General features: G+C 35.6%; 1 protein-coding gene across 4 annotated transcripts in view; it reads left to right on the top strand.

Moving 5' to 3' along the window:
- LOC114664469 (myosin-10) overlaps positions 1-12,592 on the top strand; it is a 149,704-nt gene that overhangs the window by 22,897 nt on the left and 114,215 nt on the right. For all 4 annotated transcript variants that reach the window (XM_028818577.2, XM_028818576.2, XM_051936285.1 and 1 more), the window contains exons 2-3: positions 6,142-6,492; positions 12,026-12,182. In XM_028818577.2, coding sequence (XP_028674410.1) covers positions 6,148-6,492; positions 12,026-12,182 — 502 coding nt within the window. In that variant the 5' untranslated portion in view covers positions 6,142-6,147. The remainder of the gene's footprint in view (positions 1-6,141; positions 6,493-12,025; positions 12,183-12,592) is intronic.

Below are 12,592 nucleotides of genomic sequence, written 5' to 3'. Positions count from 1 at the left end.
ATACTGAATTCCAAAACATTTTTATATGGTTTTAAAACTGGCTGTAGATTAATGAGTAATCCTTGTATAAGGTGATAAGCTGTGATATAATTCATATCAAAAGATGGACATCACTGTGACATATTTTTTTTGTCTTGTTTCTAATTGCACTTGCTTCATTCTTCTTGGCAGACTTTGGGGTGGCAGAGGTTGAAGTGTGTGCTTGGTGAAACAAGCGTGATTAGAATTGGTCTTGGGCATGAACAAGTCTGATGTGCTCGCGACTCAGCATTGGCCATCTGTGACCCAAAAGTTGCTAAGAAACACTGGTTTATGTGTATCTGTGGTGCATGTGTCTAGTTCTAGGAAGCCCTTCCCAGGGCTGTTTCTTGCCCTGAGCCCAGCTCTGCCAGCAAAGGCATTGTCCTCATCTCCGTAATCCAGCACTGGTAGAAGCTGGTATGAAAATGCATGTATGTACTTGGTTTATTTCAGAAGTGAAATGCAAGAAAAAAGTAATTGTGACAAAAAAAAAACAAAAAAAAATACACTAAACCTTTGTGGAACAACTGCAATAGAAGGCAAGAGAAGGTGGATGAATTGCAGCACAAAAACTACAAATTTATTGTACTTAATGTAAGGTTTCACCATGTCTAGTGGCAAACAGTAATTGTTTTAAGGGCTGGCATGAAAATTAAATTTGAATGTAAAGGTTTGAATAAGTACGTAATTTTGAGTTCATAGTTGCATATTCTTTACTTGCTGCTTTAGAGTGATTATATTTTGTGTATATATAAATGCAATACTTGTTTTAACACTAGAATCCCTGAAGCCTATGAAAAAACTCGTAATCCCGGGCCACCTTAAATTCCCTCGAACCTCCTCATTAGCGTCTTCTGTTTTGCAAATGTATCGGTCAGCACTGTTATCTGCTATCCTATTCCCCCCCTCCATCTCTACTTTAGTCGTACACAAAATTCTCCCAGTTCAAGTCTGTTTATCTGGGTGTGAGGTGCCTTGAATTGTATAGGGTAAACAATATATTGTTATTTTGAACACCTACATTTCATGTGTGTTCCGTGTCTATATCGACCTTTGTAAATGTTGGATGACAGGAAATGAGAGGCAGTAAATGCTGAACACATAACTAGAACAAACGTTTTTCACATTCGACGTGAAGTATATAATGTGTGAATACTGAAGTCCAAATATCAAATAAACACTTTCACAAAAGACACAGAGATAACAAAACAAGTGTGCTTTTCTTCTAGAACTTAACCAAAGTAAAATAAATTGGGATAGAGTACGACACACACATACACATATATGTCTGCTTGGCTGGTGCAGAGGTAATAACTATTGTCTCCAAGTCGAGAGGTTGCGGTTCAATGATAGTTGACAGAATTGGCCACAAAAGAAAATTGATTCCATGTTGGTGCATCATAAATTGTCTTGGCTATGTACTGTAAAATCCAGTTCTTGTAGAGAAATCTGTAAAGCACCGATCTTACATTTTTTTTTTTATTTATTTAGTTGATATTGGTGTAAACTATGGTTTTTGTTCATCTACATACTTTTAAAATTTTTACTGCTGTACTCTCTACTCTTCAGCCATTTGCAGCTCCTTTATTACATAAGCACAGTAAGAGCCATTTATTTTTGGGTATGCAATTTAGGCTCAATTATGTTAAAAACTCCTTGGGGCATAACTGGTTAGGCAAGTAAATGAATATTAATACACATATGAACATACAAAATTGAATACAAAAATAATGTGATGTTCATATGCTTACATATTATTCATATTTAAGCTAACATTTTGTATAAATAAATGTAAGTTCAGTGTGGTGAAACATATCTATAAAACAGAATTATTAAAATATGAATGTTGTACTCCTTTTTTTTTTTTTTTCGCTAATCTCATTTTCTGACTGGCTCATTGTGCCAAAAAGCCAGAATATGAATGCACAAGTGAACTAAACTTAAAATCTGTCTTCCCACGAAACTTGACTTGATTTTTAGCAGTCCGGGGTATAGGGGATTGAGTCATAAAATTCTGCATTAAATTAATTTGGGTCTTTAAGATTAATGTATCAAATAGGAAGAAAAAAGTTCAGACTGTGCCATCACTTCAGCCAATAAGAGTGAAGACAGCAGGATGTGCCAGAAGTTTTTTTTGGATCAGGGACAAGTATGTGTTACCAAAGGCAGCTAAAAAATACTCAAATCTTGAAAAAGCTCTCAAAATCACAATTTTAAGTCCATTAAAATAAAAAGTAAAATCAGTCATATGGCAATAATTTCAATATCTGTCAAAGTGAAGAAATTAGATGCTGCTAATTTGCTGTGATACGTTTTAGCATGTAGTAGATTTTAATTAAGTTACTGCAAAAGAACTAACTAAGCAGATATTTACAATGAACACAAGAATGAAAGGGGGATTAAACATATAATAAAGTACATCTATGCTTTTATTTGTTATCATACTTTACCATATGACATTAGTTTCTGACAAAGCATATTACTGAGTTTATGCAGCACTTTATGGACATTTTAGGTGCATGTATCCATGCTAAATCCTTTGAGTCTTGCACAACCCACCTTAATACTTAATGGAGTGCTTCAAACAAGACTGAAGTGTTTAAATGGATGGTAAAAAGCTTTACAAACTAAAATGGAATTGGATTAAAAGAATCTGTCTCATGTACTGTAGCCCTCTAGACTTAAAAATAAATAATTAAATAAACCACGTTATTTTTGATATAGAGGAGTTTTTAAAATATTCAATAATCTGTCATTATTGTGTAACTGCCCAGCCCTACTGTGAACCCCCTTGGTATAGCATCCATGAATCTAATTCTGTATGTTTAACACAGTGTTACTAAACCACCGAGCTGCTGGTGTTTATATTGGTGGGTTTCCAATGGGAAACATTTGCTCTGATGATTGTTCTCAGTTCACCAATGGGGACCTCGTTTTCCCTGCTCTACAATTCTGCTTAATTTGCCAGGTCATGAAGGAAGGAAAAAGTTGGATGTAACACTAGAAACGCTGAAAACATGAAAAACATTGCCTTAACATAAAGCAGAACTAAGATCTTTCTATATAATATCCTTGGTCAGATAACTAAGCCTCAGGCTATTATCATGTCTGGAGAAACTCTGGAAGTTGTTGATCACTTTCCATACCTTTCAGCCAACCGTCTTGAGAGGCAATTAAGAGGAAGCTTGACACTACATCAAGTGTGCCATCACATCCTTCAAGAAACTCTGTTATCAGGATTTTAAGAACCCTAACCTCAAGTAGGAAACCAAGCTAATGGTGTATGAGGCATTTTTGTGTCACTGTTTTTATAATATGATGCCAAAATCTGGGTTACTTAATGTTGCCACCTGAAAACATTTGAGAGATTTTTGTCAGCACAGCCTCTATATGATTATCCTTATCATTTGGGCACAACACCAATTTTAGCAATGCTACCCTGAGGCAAATATTATTAATACTATGTCTGAATTGCTGACTTGTGTCTATAGTAAGAAGTCTACACTTTGCTCAACAATAGTCATAGAGATGCGTGTGACTAGAGGAGGGAGTTCAAACATTTTTAAAGCCTAATATACAGAAGATCATGATCAACATCACCAGCTGGGTGATTGTAGCCACAGACTGTCTCTCTTTGGCAGTTTGATTCGGTATTGCTTCATTTTCAGTTTGACTGACTCAGTGATGAAAACTACAAAACTTTGCAATAGAAGGAGTTGGAAACCCAGGCAGATTTGTAAAAGCTGCTTTCAAATGAAACCTCCCACTCTCATCATCCCAAGATCTTTGGCATTGTTGTGGAGAGTAGGGATGCTCCAATCGGATGTTTTTAGGACTGATACTGTTCACCAGTTTCATGTTACTGAACTGGCCAATTCCAATAAGATTTAGATTTTTTTTTTTAATTTATCCCTTTTAAAAAGCTTTTTACACTAGACATCTAGAAGCCTTATGTGTTATATTAAACTGTTAACTTTGTTAGTTTTATAAGTAAACTATATGCACTCCAGGTGTTACATGTTAGTTTTTTTTATGAACAAAATGAAATTCTTCAGGTTTTTTTGTCTAGAGACTATAAAAATATTTAAATAAAATTCCCTTAAAATACATACTGTTCAACTTTATATGTACAAAAAATTTATCCATAATACATATGGCATAAAAGAAAATAAAATTATTCTCTTTATTACTTCTTCTTCTTTCGGCTGCTTCTTCTTTCGGCTACTTCCATTAGGGGTCGCCACAGCGGATCATCTTCTTCCATATCCTTCTGTCCTCTGCATCTTGTTCTATTACACCCATCACCTGCATGTTCTCTTAATTACATTCTGTCATATTATTTAATTTTTATTGTAACGCTTAATTTAAAGAACAAAAAGTAGTTTTTACCATTTGTCTAACACACTGTATATTCTCACACATTGATTCAATTAATTGATATTGGCTATATAAGCACTTCTTAAATGTAAATATACATGCACTTCCAGGTTTTATTCATTTGTAGTCGCTAATTGCACTTTTTTTGCTGTTAAAATATACATTTACTGTATTTTTACACATGATTTTTTTTTATTTGGCTGATACACTAAAAAAATAGACATTCCTAGTTCTTGAGGTGTAATTATAAATATGGATACCATTTTAATTATCCAGTACTTGTTTGTTATAATTTTTGTTTGTAAAGCGTGTACTTTGTGACACATATCAAATAAATAATATACACAGTACAAACCTTAAAATCTGCAAATTTACCAAATGCTTATGAGCATATTAGCCTTGTATCTTCTTGATAAACATGAGTATCAAGTTTACAGGAAAAATAGCCAGATTTTGCTGTTAAGCTAACAAGCTTATTGTTTACTAAAAAGCAATTTCAAATTCTTCTTTATCATTTCTTTCTTTAATTGAAAATGTGAGCCACTGTACTTATCACAAATTCGCTCACTGTCCAAATTAAGTCAAGCACTGTCTGTTTTACTTAAAGGGCAAAATAAAAAGGTCCGACTTCTTTAAAGTAGGTTTTTTTGCAGTTTGTCTAATTGCACAGAATAACTTCTCCAATTTGTTTTTCTCAGTTTATTATTCCACTTTCTTTAATGTAAAGGCTAACATTGTAATCTTTTCTCTGGTAAAGTCTGCCTTGATGCAGTGTAATATCCCATGTAAAGGAGCATTGCAACTAAATTACCGTACAGCTTAGAAAAGCAGGTGTATTTAAAAAAAAAAAAAAGATTTGTAGGCTTTTGTATTGAAAATTGACTGATTTAGGTTGGTGGCCAATTAATTGGAGCATCACTAATTTAGAGTGATTACTGAGAGAAATAGATTTTGTGATCACTTTATTTGCAAATTATAAAATTAGTCTTTTGGGGATAGTGTTTGCTAAATATAAAAATAGAATTTAATGAATTGTTCATATGATATTGTAAGTCTTGAATATAACTTTCAGGTAAAATGTATGTAAATGGTGTTCACAATGATTTAGACTATGTAAACAATTGGTTGGTATGGTCTGCAATTCATTGCTTGATTTGAATCCTTCTGAACTGTAGTTTTGTGTAGTATTAGTCTCTGTTTAAACACATTTTTCCAGGTAGCTTATTGTGAGTCAGGGACTCATGTAGCATATAAGCATAACAAACTAAGGGATGTAACATTTTAGTCATTCTTGCACTGGTGCAGTTTTCTGACAGGAGTTGTTAATTTTTGCCCGGTTGGTATTGTATAATAAAATGTGTGAGTGTTAATTTTACAGGCTTCTTAAATTAAATATTTTTGACCATTCTCATTCAAATGAATTAATAAACTTCCTTGAATTTTAGAAGTGTAATATGATTTGCTGTAGTGAATATACACATTTAAATATATGTGTAAATCTCATGTTCATGTGCAAAAAATGTTGAACAGAATACAACAGGAAGGCACAATTCATGATCAGTCATTACCTGGCTAATAATATGTGGATATCTATTTTTTTGGCAATGGAAGTTGTTGCCTCTTGTTTTCAGTTTAATTTTGACAACAGGGAGATTCATACTTGTTTGTTTTTTTCTTTTCATAACTCAGGTACTTTCCCTTATAGTTGAGCTAAGCTTTTTTGTTTTTCTTCTCTACTTTTAGACTAAAATGGCACAGAGAAGTGGACAGGAAGACCCAGAGCGGTATTTATTTGTTGATCGAGCTGTTGTATACAATCCAGCAACCCAGGCTGACTGGACAGCTAAGAAACTGGTTTGGATTCCTTCTGAGAGGCATGGCTTTGAGGCTGCCAGTATCCGTGAGGAGCGTGGAGATGAAGTCTTGGTGGAGCTTGCAGAGAATGGTAAAAAGGCAATGGTTAATAAAGATGATGTCCAGAAAATGAACCCACCAAAATTCTCCAAGGTGGAGGATATGGCTGAACTAACCTGCCTCAATGAGGCTTCAGTGCTGCACAATCTGAAGGATCGCTACTACTCAGGCTTGATTTATGTAAGTGTTTTTCTTTCTTTTGTTCTGTTTTTTTTTTTCTCCTCTCTGCATTTATTCCTCATAATTCATTTTTGCCTTTAGACAGATAGATAGATACTTTATTAATCCCAAGGGTAAATTCACAATGTTTTAAGACCACGTCTGTTGTTTACAAAGTAAACGGGAAAAGAAGACTTAAAATGTATATTTTTAATTTTTCAGGTAGATGTATTTGTGTGGAAAGAGAACATCACTTTTCATGATTTTCAGATATCCACACATTGAAATATAAACATCTGGGAAAAATTGCACTAGAATCTGGTCATAAGTTTCTCATGAAGTAAAAAAAAAAAAAATCTTGATTAATTTCTTACATCTGTAGAATTTCTATTCTTTGATAAGATTAAAAAAAAGTTGTTGTCGCTGCCTGTCTGTTTCCCTTTCCTGCTCTCACAAAGGAAATTGATACTTTTTCTGGCTGAATAAATTGATAGAACTGAGATTTATCAGAACATTTCTACATTTCATAAAAAAAATGAGCTTGTTTCGTTTGCAAGACATTGTGTTTTACATTTACTTTGTTTTTGCAGTTTAAATTGTATTTCAAACGGAATCATTTCCAAATTTTCTTTTATATTGCTTCTTGATACGTTTTCACTTTTCTCATTTCTGCGTGTATGCTTAGACAAGGGATAACATTTGTTTAGTTGATTCAGCTCTGTTAGGAATTCTAAATGTTTTGGATATAATAGAGGGAGAATATAGTTCTACATTGTGTACACCTTTACAAATCCATTGCGGCTTAGCTACTATCCAGATTGTTAAGCTTATGTATTAGTACTGAAATTATTGTCCCAAAATATTCACATTTTTAGTAACTGTGGCCTAAGCTTTTTCTGTGAATCCAGCTAACCAAGGTTTTTTGTTTTCTTCGTTTCCATCAACTACCCTTTATCTCAGTTAATAAGGTAAATAGACTGTATGGTTTATGTTAATTGCTGAGGTTAGGTTATTCCTGTTTTACTGAGTTTTTTGTCATAATTTGGATTTATGTGTAACAGTTTAGTATAATTTAATCAAGTGCTGGTGTGTTATAGTTCTAAATACTGTATATTTAGGTGCCTAAAATAAAGCTTTTGGTTCCACCATGACTGTGAAATTCTGCAGAAAGACAGATTCATAAAGACATGGAGGAAGTCTCCTGCAGCGAAGAGGAACTCTGTTCAAGCCCTGTCTACAACCCTATTTAACACCTTTAGAATGAATTGGATCTTCGATAGGGAACCCGGTCGTCTTGTTCAACATCCGTACCTGATCTCACAAACTGTATTTTGGCTGAATATTGCAGAAATTCTTCCAAAGTCTTCTGGAAATTCCTCCCTCTCCAAGTTGTTAAAAGAAAGTAAAGCCTTTGAATCTGGAAATGCAAAGAAAAACTAACATAAAGGCTTTTGCTCTGTGGGATGTAGTCTCTGGCTGACTTGCATCCATTTGAAAAAATTACTCTAGAAATTTAACTACCTAGCCAAACCTACTCAAGCAAATTGAGTGTCCATTTCACCAGGCAGGGGAGTGACGTTCTTAGATGTTTGCAGCTTTAGGGTTGGTGAAGGGTACATGGGTAGCAATTGGCTGGCTTCAAATGAATAAACTAGTTTTTTTTTTTTTTTTTATCAGAATGAGTGGGATTTTTACTGTAATTGGGTTGTAAATTGCCTGTCAAATCTAGGAAACCAGTGCTTGACCCTCATTTGTTTTTTATCCATTGAGTTGAATGATATGACTGTGGTGCATTCTACATGTTCTATAACAGTGCTCCCTAACCTTTTTGACACCAAGGACTGCTTTTATAGAAACAAATTTTTCCAGGGACCAGTTGGGGGGAGGATTCGGGGTGGGATTGTAGGGCAGTTTTATACACAATATACATTGCATTTCTATTATTATTAAGTTGTAATATCGTAATAGAAATTATACAACTTACCATAATGCAGAATCAGTGGGAGCCCTGAGCTTGTTTTCAGGCATCCAGACGATCCAATCTGGAGACGATGGAAGACGGTGACATGCGAAGTGTGTTGCTTATGTTTAGTCTACTCCGTAATCTCGTTTTGGTTGCTGTCACTGCAGTAAATGCTGCTTCACAAAGATAGGATGTTGGAAATGGAAGCAGACTTTTCAGTGCTTTTGTGGCAACCTCAGAATATTCTGCCTTGACTTTAATCCAAAACGTTGTCTCAAACATACTTTTAAGGACACCATCATTTGCAACCACAAGCATTTGATCTTCTTCAAGCACAGACAAAGTTGATTCACCTGGCTTAATCACAAATGAGTCATGGATCCATTCCTTCACATATGGGGGTCTTTTGTGGTTGGAAAATAATGCTCAAACTCTATCTTCTCCTGTCTACAAGTTATGCTGATGAGAATTATTCTCAGCATTTCCTTGCGATAATGCACTTTCAGGGTGCGAATGATGCCCAAACCCAATGGCTGAAGGACTGCTGTGCAATTGGGTGGGAAGAATTCAACGTGCACATTATCTAAATGTGGAAGCATGTTGTGGGCAGCACAGTTATCAATCAGAAACCGAATCATCCTTTTCTTCTTCTTTATATTGTGTTTCTGAACTCTTTTGGGATTCCCCCCCCACCCACCAGGAACGTCAAGCTGATGTCCATGCCGAACTGTAATTGCCGCATCTGTGTAAGATTGTTTGCCCATTGCCGGGCAGGGCAACAGCAGTCTCGCAGCGCTGCAGTGAAATGCCACAGAAGTGAAACCTAAAAGATTGTAGTCACGCTATAAGTCCCTGTCTTACACCCCAAAACACAAGGCTGAGTCTCAGTACTTTAGCAAAACCAGCTTTATTCAACTTGAAACAGGAACAGCACAGTTATTTATTGTAGCGTGATCTGCCTGTTTCCTATAAACAGACACAGCAGTCAGACAGGGTTGTGACGATGTTAATGGCCAAGTAATCCTGTTCCCTGCATTTACAATGTTCCTTGTATCACCCATCAAGATCTTTTCTATTTGCTTCGGTGAAGAGCTGCAGCAGACCTGTGAGCCTGCTGTTGCCCCAGCAATGGATAAACAGTCTTCCACAGATGCGGTGATCACATTTCGGCACGCTCTTCGGCGTGTTGTCCAGTTGGGGAGGTCCCAAGAGAATTTAGAAACCTCACATTTTCTTGAATGAGTGCCGCATTAATAGGAATGTTTCTTGAATGAGCATCACTGAACCATATAAAAATTGCTTTTTCGGCATCTTCAAATGCAGCAGTTCGCATACATTTGCAACCTGAGATTTTTCTTCTTTTTTTGCTTGGTCTTTCAAGAAAGTTGACCGTGTTGAAGGCGAAATTCCGAATTCACTGGCAACATCTTTTTTTCTTTTTGCCGCAATCGAGAGCTGCGAAAATGTAAAGTGTTTTTTTTTTTTTTTTAATATGAACTGTTATCGTTTTTTTCGTTTCTGCCATTTTTATAGGAGGGTGACAATGAGCTAAATTCCAATAGATGTTTTTCAAATGTTGACAAGCAATAAGCAAAAGGTATCGCTGAAAACCACCGAAAACAAAAACAGCAAAAAAAAAACAGTACGAAGAAAATTCGAAGAAAGACATTTTTTTTACAATGTTTCTGTGTGGGGATCATCGTGTAAATGTGCACAACTGAGCTGCGACCACAGAACTAACTGCTCTGTGGATGATTCATTCAAGCATTTCAAGGTCACTTCGTTGTAATGAAATTATTTGCTGAATGTACTTTTTAGTAACGAGATTTCGATAGAATCGTGTCATATGTGGAAACTGTAAAAATACTTCGTTGTAATGAAAATTTTGGTGTAACGGAATTTTACCTGTAGTATGTGCTTGTGTTTCTCCTCAGCTCGGTCTGTCTCCTTTCTCTGCACCGCTGCAAAGCCCTGCCCGCCTAGCGTTCTGAAAAGTGTTCTCAGTGAAGGGGGCAGCCATTTTGCTGTAGCCCTTCACTGAGCGAGCCTCAGTTGCCGGCAGTACTCTTGCGGCCCGGCTATTAGATGCCACGGCCCGCTAGTGGGCCGCGGACTGGGGCTTGGTGACCCCAGTTCTATAACATTTCAATATTATTACTGAACTGCTGAGATAATTATTATTTTCTATTAATCTTTGCTGTAAAATTACTTCTATTTCTCTAAATCCTACACTTAACTCACAATACTTGATAAGCTTAGAAGCACTAGATGCTACAGAATACTAAAAAGTATGTCACTCTGCCACAATGATGTTTGCATTCCTTTTACAAATAGCAGATTTTAAACTTTTCCACAGGTTTTCAGATGGTTTGTGACCAGGACTCATTGCTGACCAGTGAAACATAGTCCATTTTGTACTTTTTAGCCATTCTTGAGTGCTTTTGGATATTTGCTTTGAGGCACCACCTAACTAGGGGACTTATGATTTTCAACCCATACCTAGTTTTCTGATACCGAGTAGCACATTCTCCTCTTAAATGTCCTGGTAATTCTCTGATTTCATGATTCCTTTTTTATGTTCAAGACCTCCAATGCAAAAGTCAGCAAAGCATTCCCACAACATTGTGAAACCTTCACCTTATTTAAGTACAAGTAGGGTGTACTGTTCTCTTTGTAGGTTATAAACAAATTGCTGGTTTGCACTGCCAAAGAGCTCTACTTTGGTTTCATCATTCCACATAACATGAAGGGTTTTAGTTTCTCTAGTTGAACTTAGGCAGAGGTCATCCATGCGAGTTTATTTTTCAACAGTGGCGATCCTCCTTGGCCTTCAGTAAAGGTTTTTTTTTTTTATGATTTAGAATGTGAGGTATTGCACATGTTGAAAATATCACCCAGGTTGCCGTTAAGCTGTTTGGATGTTTTATGTGGTGAATTTTCAACATTTTGCACCAACCATAAGAAAAAAATATTTTTTCGGTCTCCCTCATCCCAAGAGATTTTTGACCATACTTTGAGCAGCAAACTTACCAATAACATAGTGAAATATGGAAGCAGGAGTGCCAAGCTTTCTGGAGATGAACTTGTACTGGTTTGCATTTTTTTTTGGAGATTATAGTTTATCTGACTCTTGACTTTAACATTGACAATTGGTGACTTTCTTTCTCTGTTGCCTTTTTTCTTTTTTTGTTTTGTTTTGTTTAGAGCATTAGTTAATTTGTGACATGTGAGTACTACCAATTTTCTGCAGGTGAATCTAATTTCATTGCCACGAGAATGTGTAGTTCTTTCATTGAAATTGATTTGAATTGTTTAAAAGGGTTTCAATAATTGTCTTGTCGTCTTTTTAGTTTTTATGCAGTTTCCATGCTTTTCCTTTTTTAATTGTTACTGTTTGATTCTGTGAGGCTGTATATCAAACAAATTAGTATATATAGGCCTAGATCTGTTTTACTGTTCACTTTTTTTCAGGAAATACTTTACATGATATAGTTAAAATGTAAGGGTGCCACAACTATGGTATGTGTATATGTGTGTTATGAATGTATGTAAATGTGCAAAACTTTATTTTCTTTTTTTTTTTTTTTTAAGACATATTCTGGGCTTTTCTGTGTAGTGATCAATCCCTACAAAAACCTTCCTATTTATTCTGAGAATATAATTGAGATGTACAGAGGGAAGAAGCGCCATGAGATGCCACCTCATATCTATGCCATCTCCGAGTCGGCTTACAGGTGTATGCTTCAAGGTAAGTTCCTTACTGTTCTAAGGACATAAATCTCTGGTTTAACTGTCATCATTATTGATAGTACCTTAATAATATGGATTTTATATGAGAACTGTTCATTTTGATTTAGAACATGCAATGTGTTGGTTGGTAGACAAATCTAAGTCTAGGCAGAGCAGCACTGTTTTAATTAGTGTCCCATTTTCCAGTACACTGTAAACCTGAGAAAATAATTACTTAGGCAGATCTTATTTTGTGACTTAATGCTAATTCCAGAAATAGCTATGTATCTACAATGCACAGCTTGTCATGGCCATGAGAAAGAGTTGAACCCTCTTTTGAAAATAAATAGCTCCTCTTCATGGTGTGTTGGTAAGCAAGGACTACTAAAATGTGGTATACTTTTTTTACATTCAGTGAAGCATTGATCC

Source organism: Erpetoichthys calabaricus, chromosome 14 (assembly GCF_900747795.2).
Source record: "Erpetoichthys calabaricus chromosome 14, fErpCal1.3, whole genome shotgun sequence".
In the NCBI taxonomy this organism is placed as follows: Eukaryota; Metazoa; Chordata; class Cladistia; order Polypteriformes; family Polypteridae; genus Erpetoichthys; species Erpetoichthys calabaricus.
The sequence above is the reverse complement of the archived record's forward strand: the minus strand, read 5'-3'. Positions and strand labels throughout refer to the sequence as shown.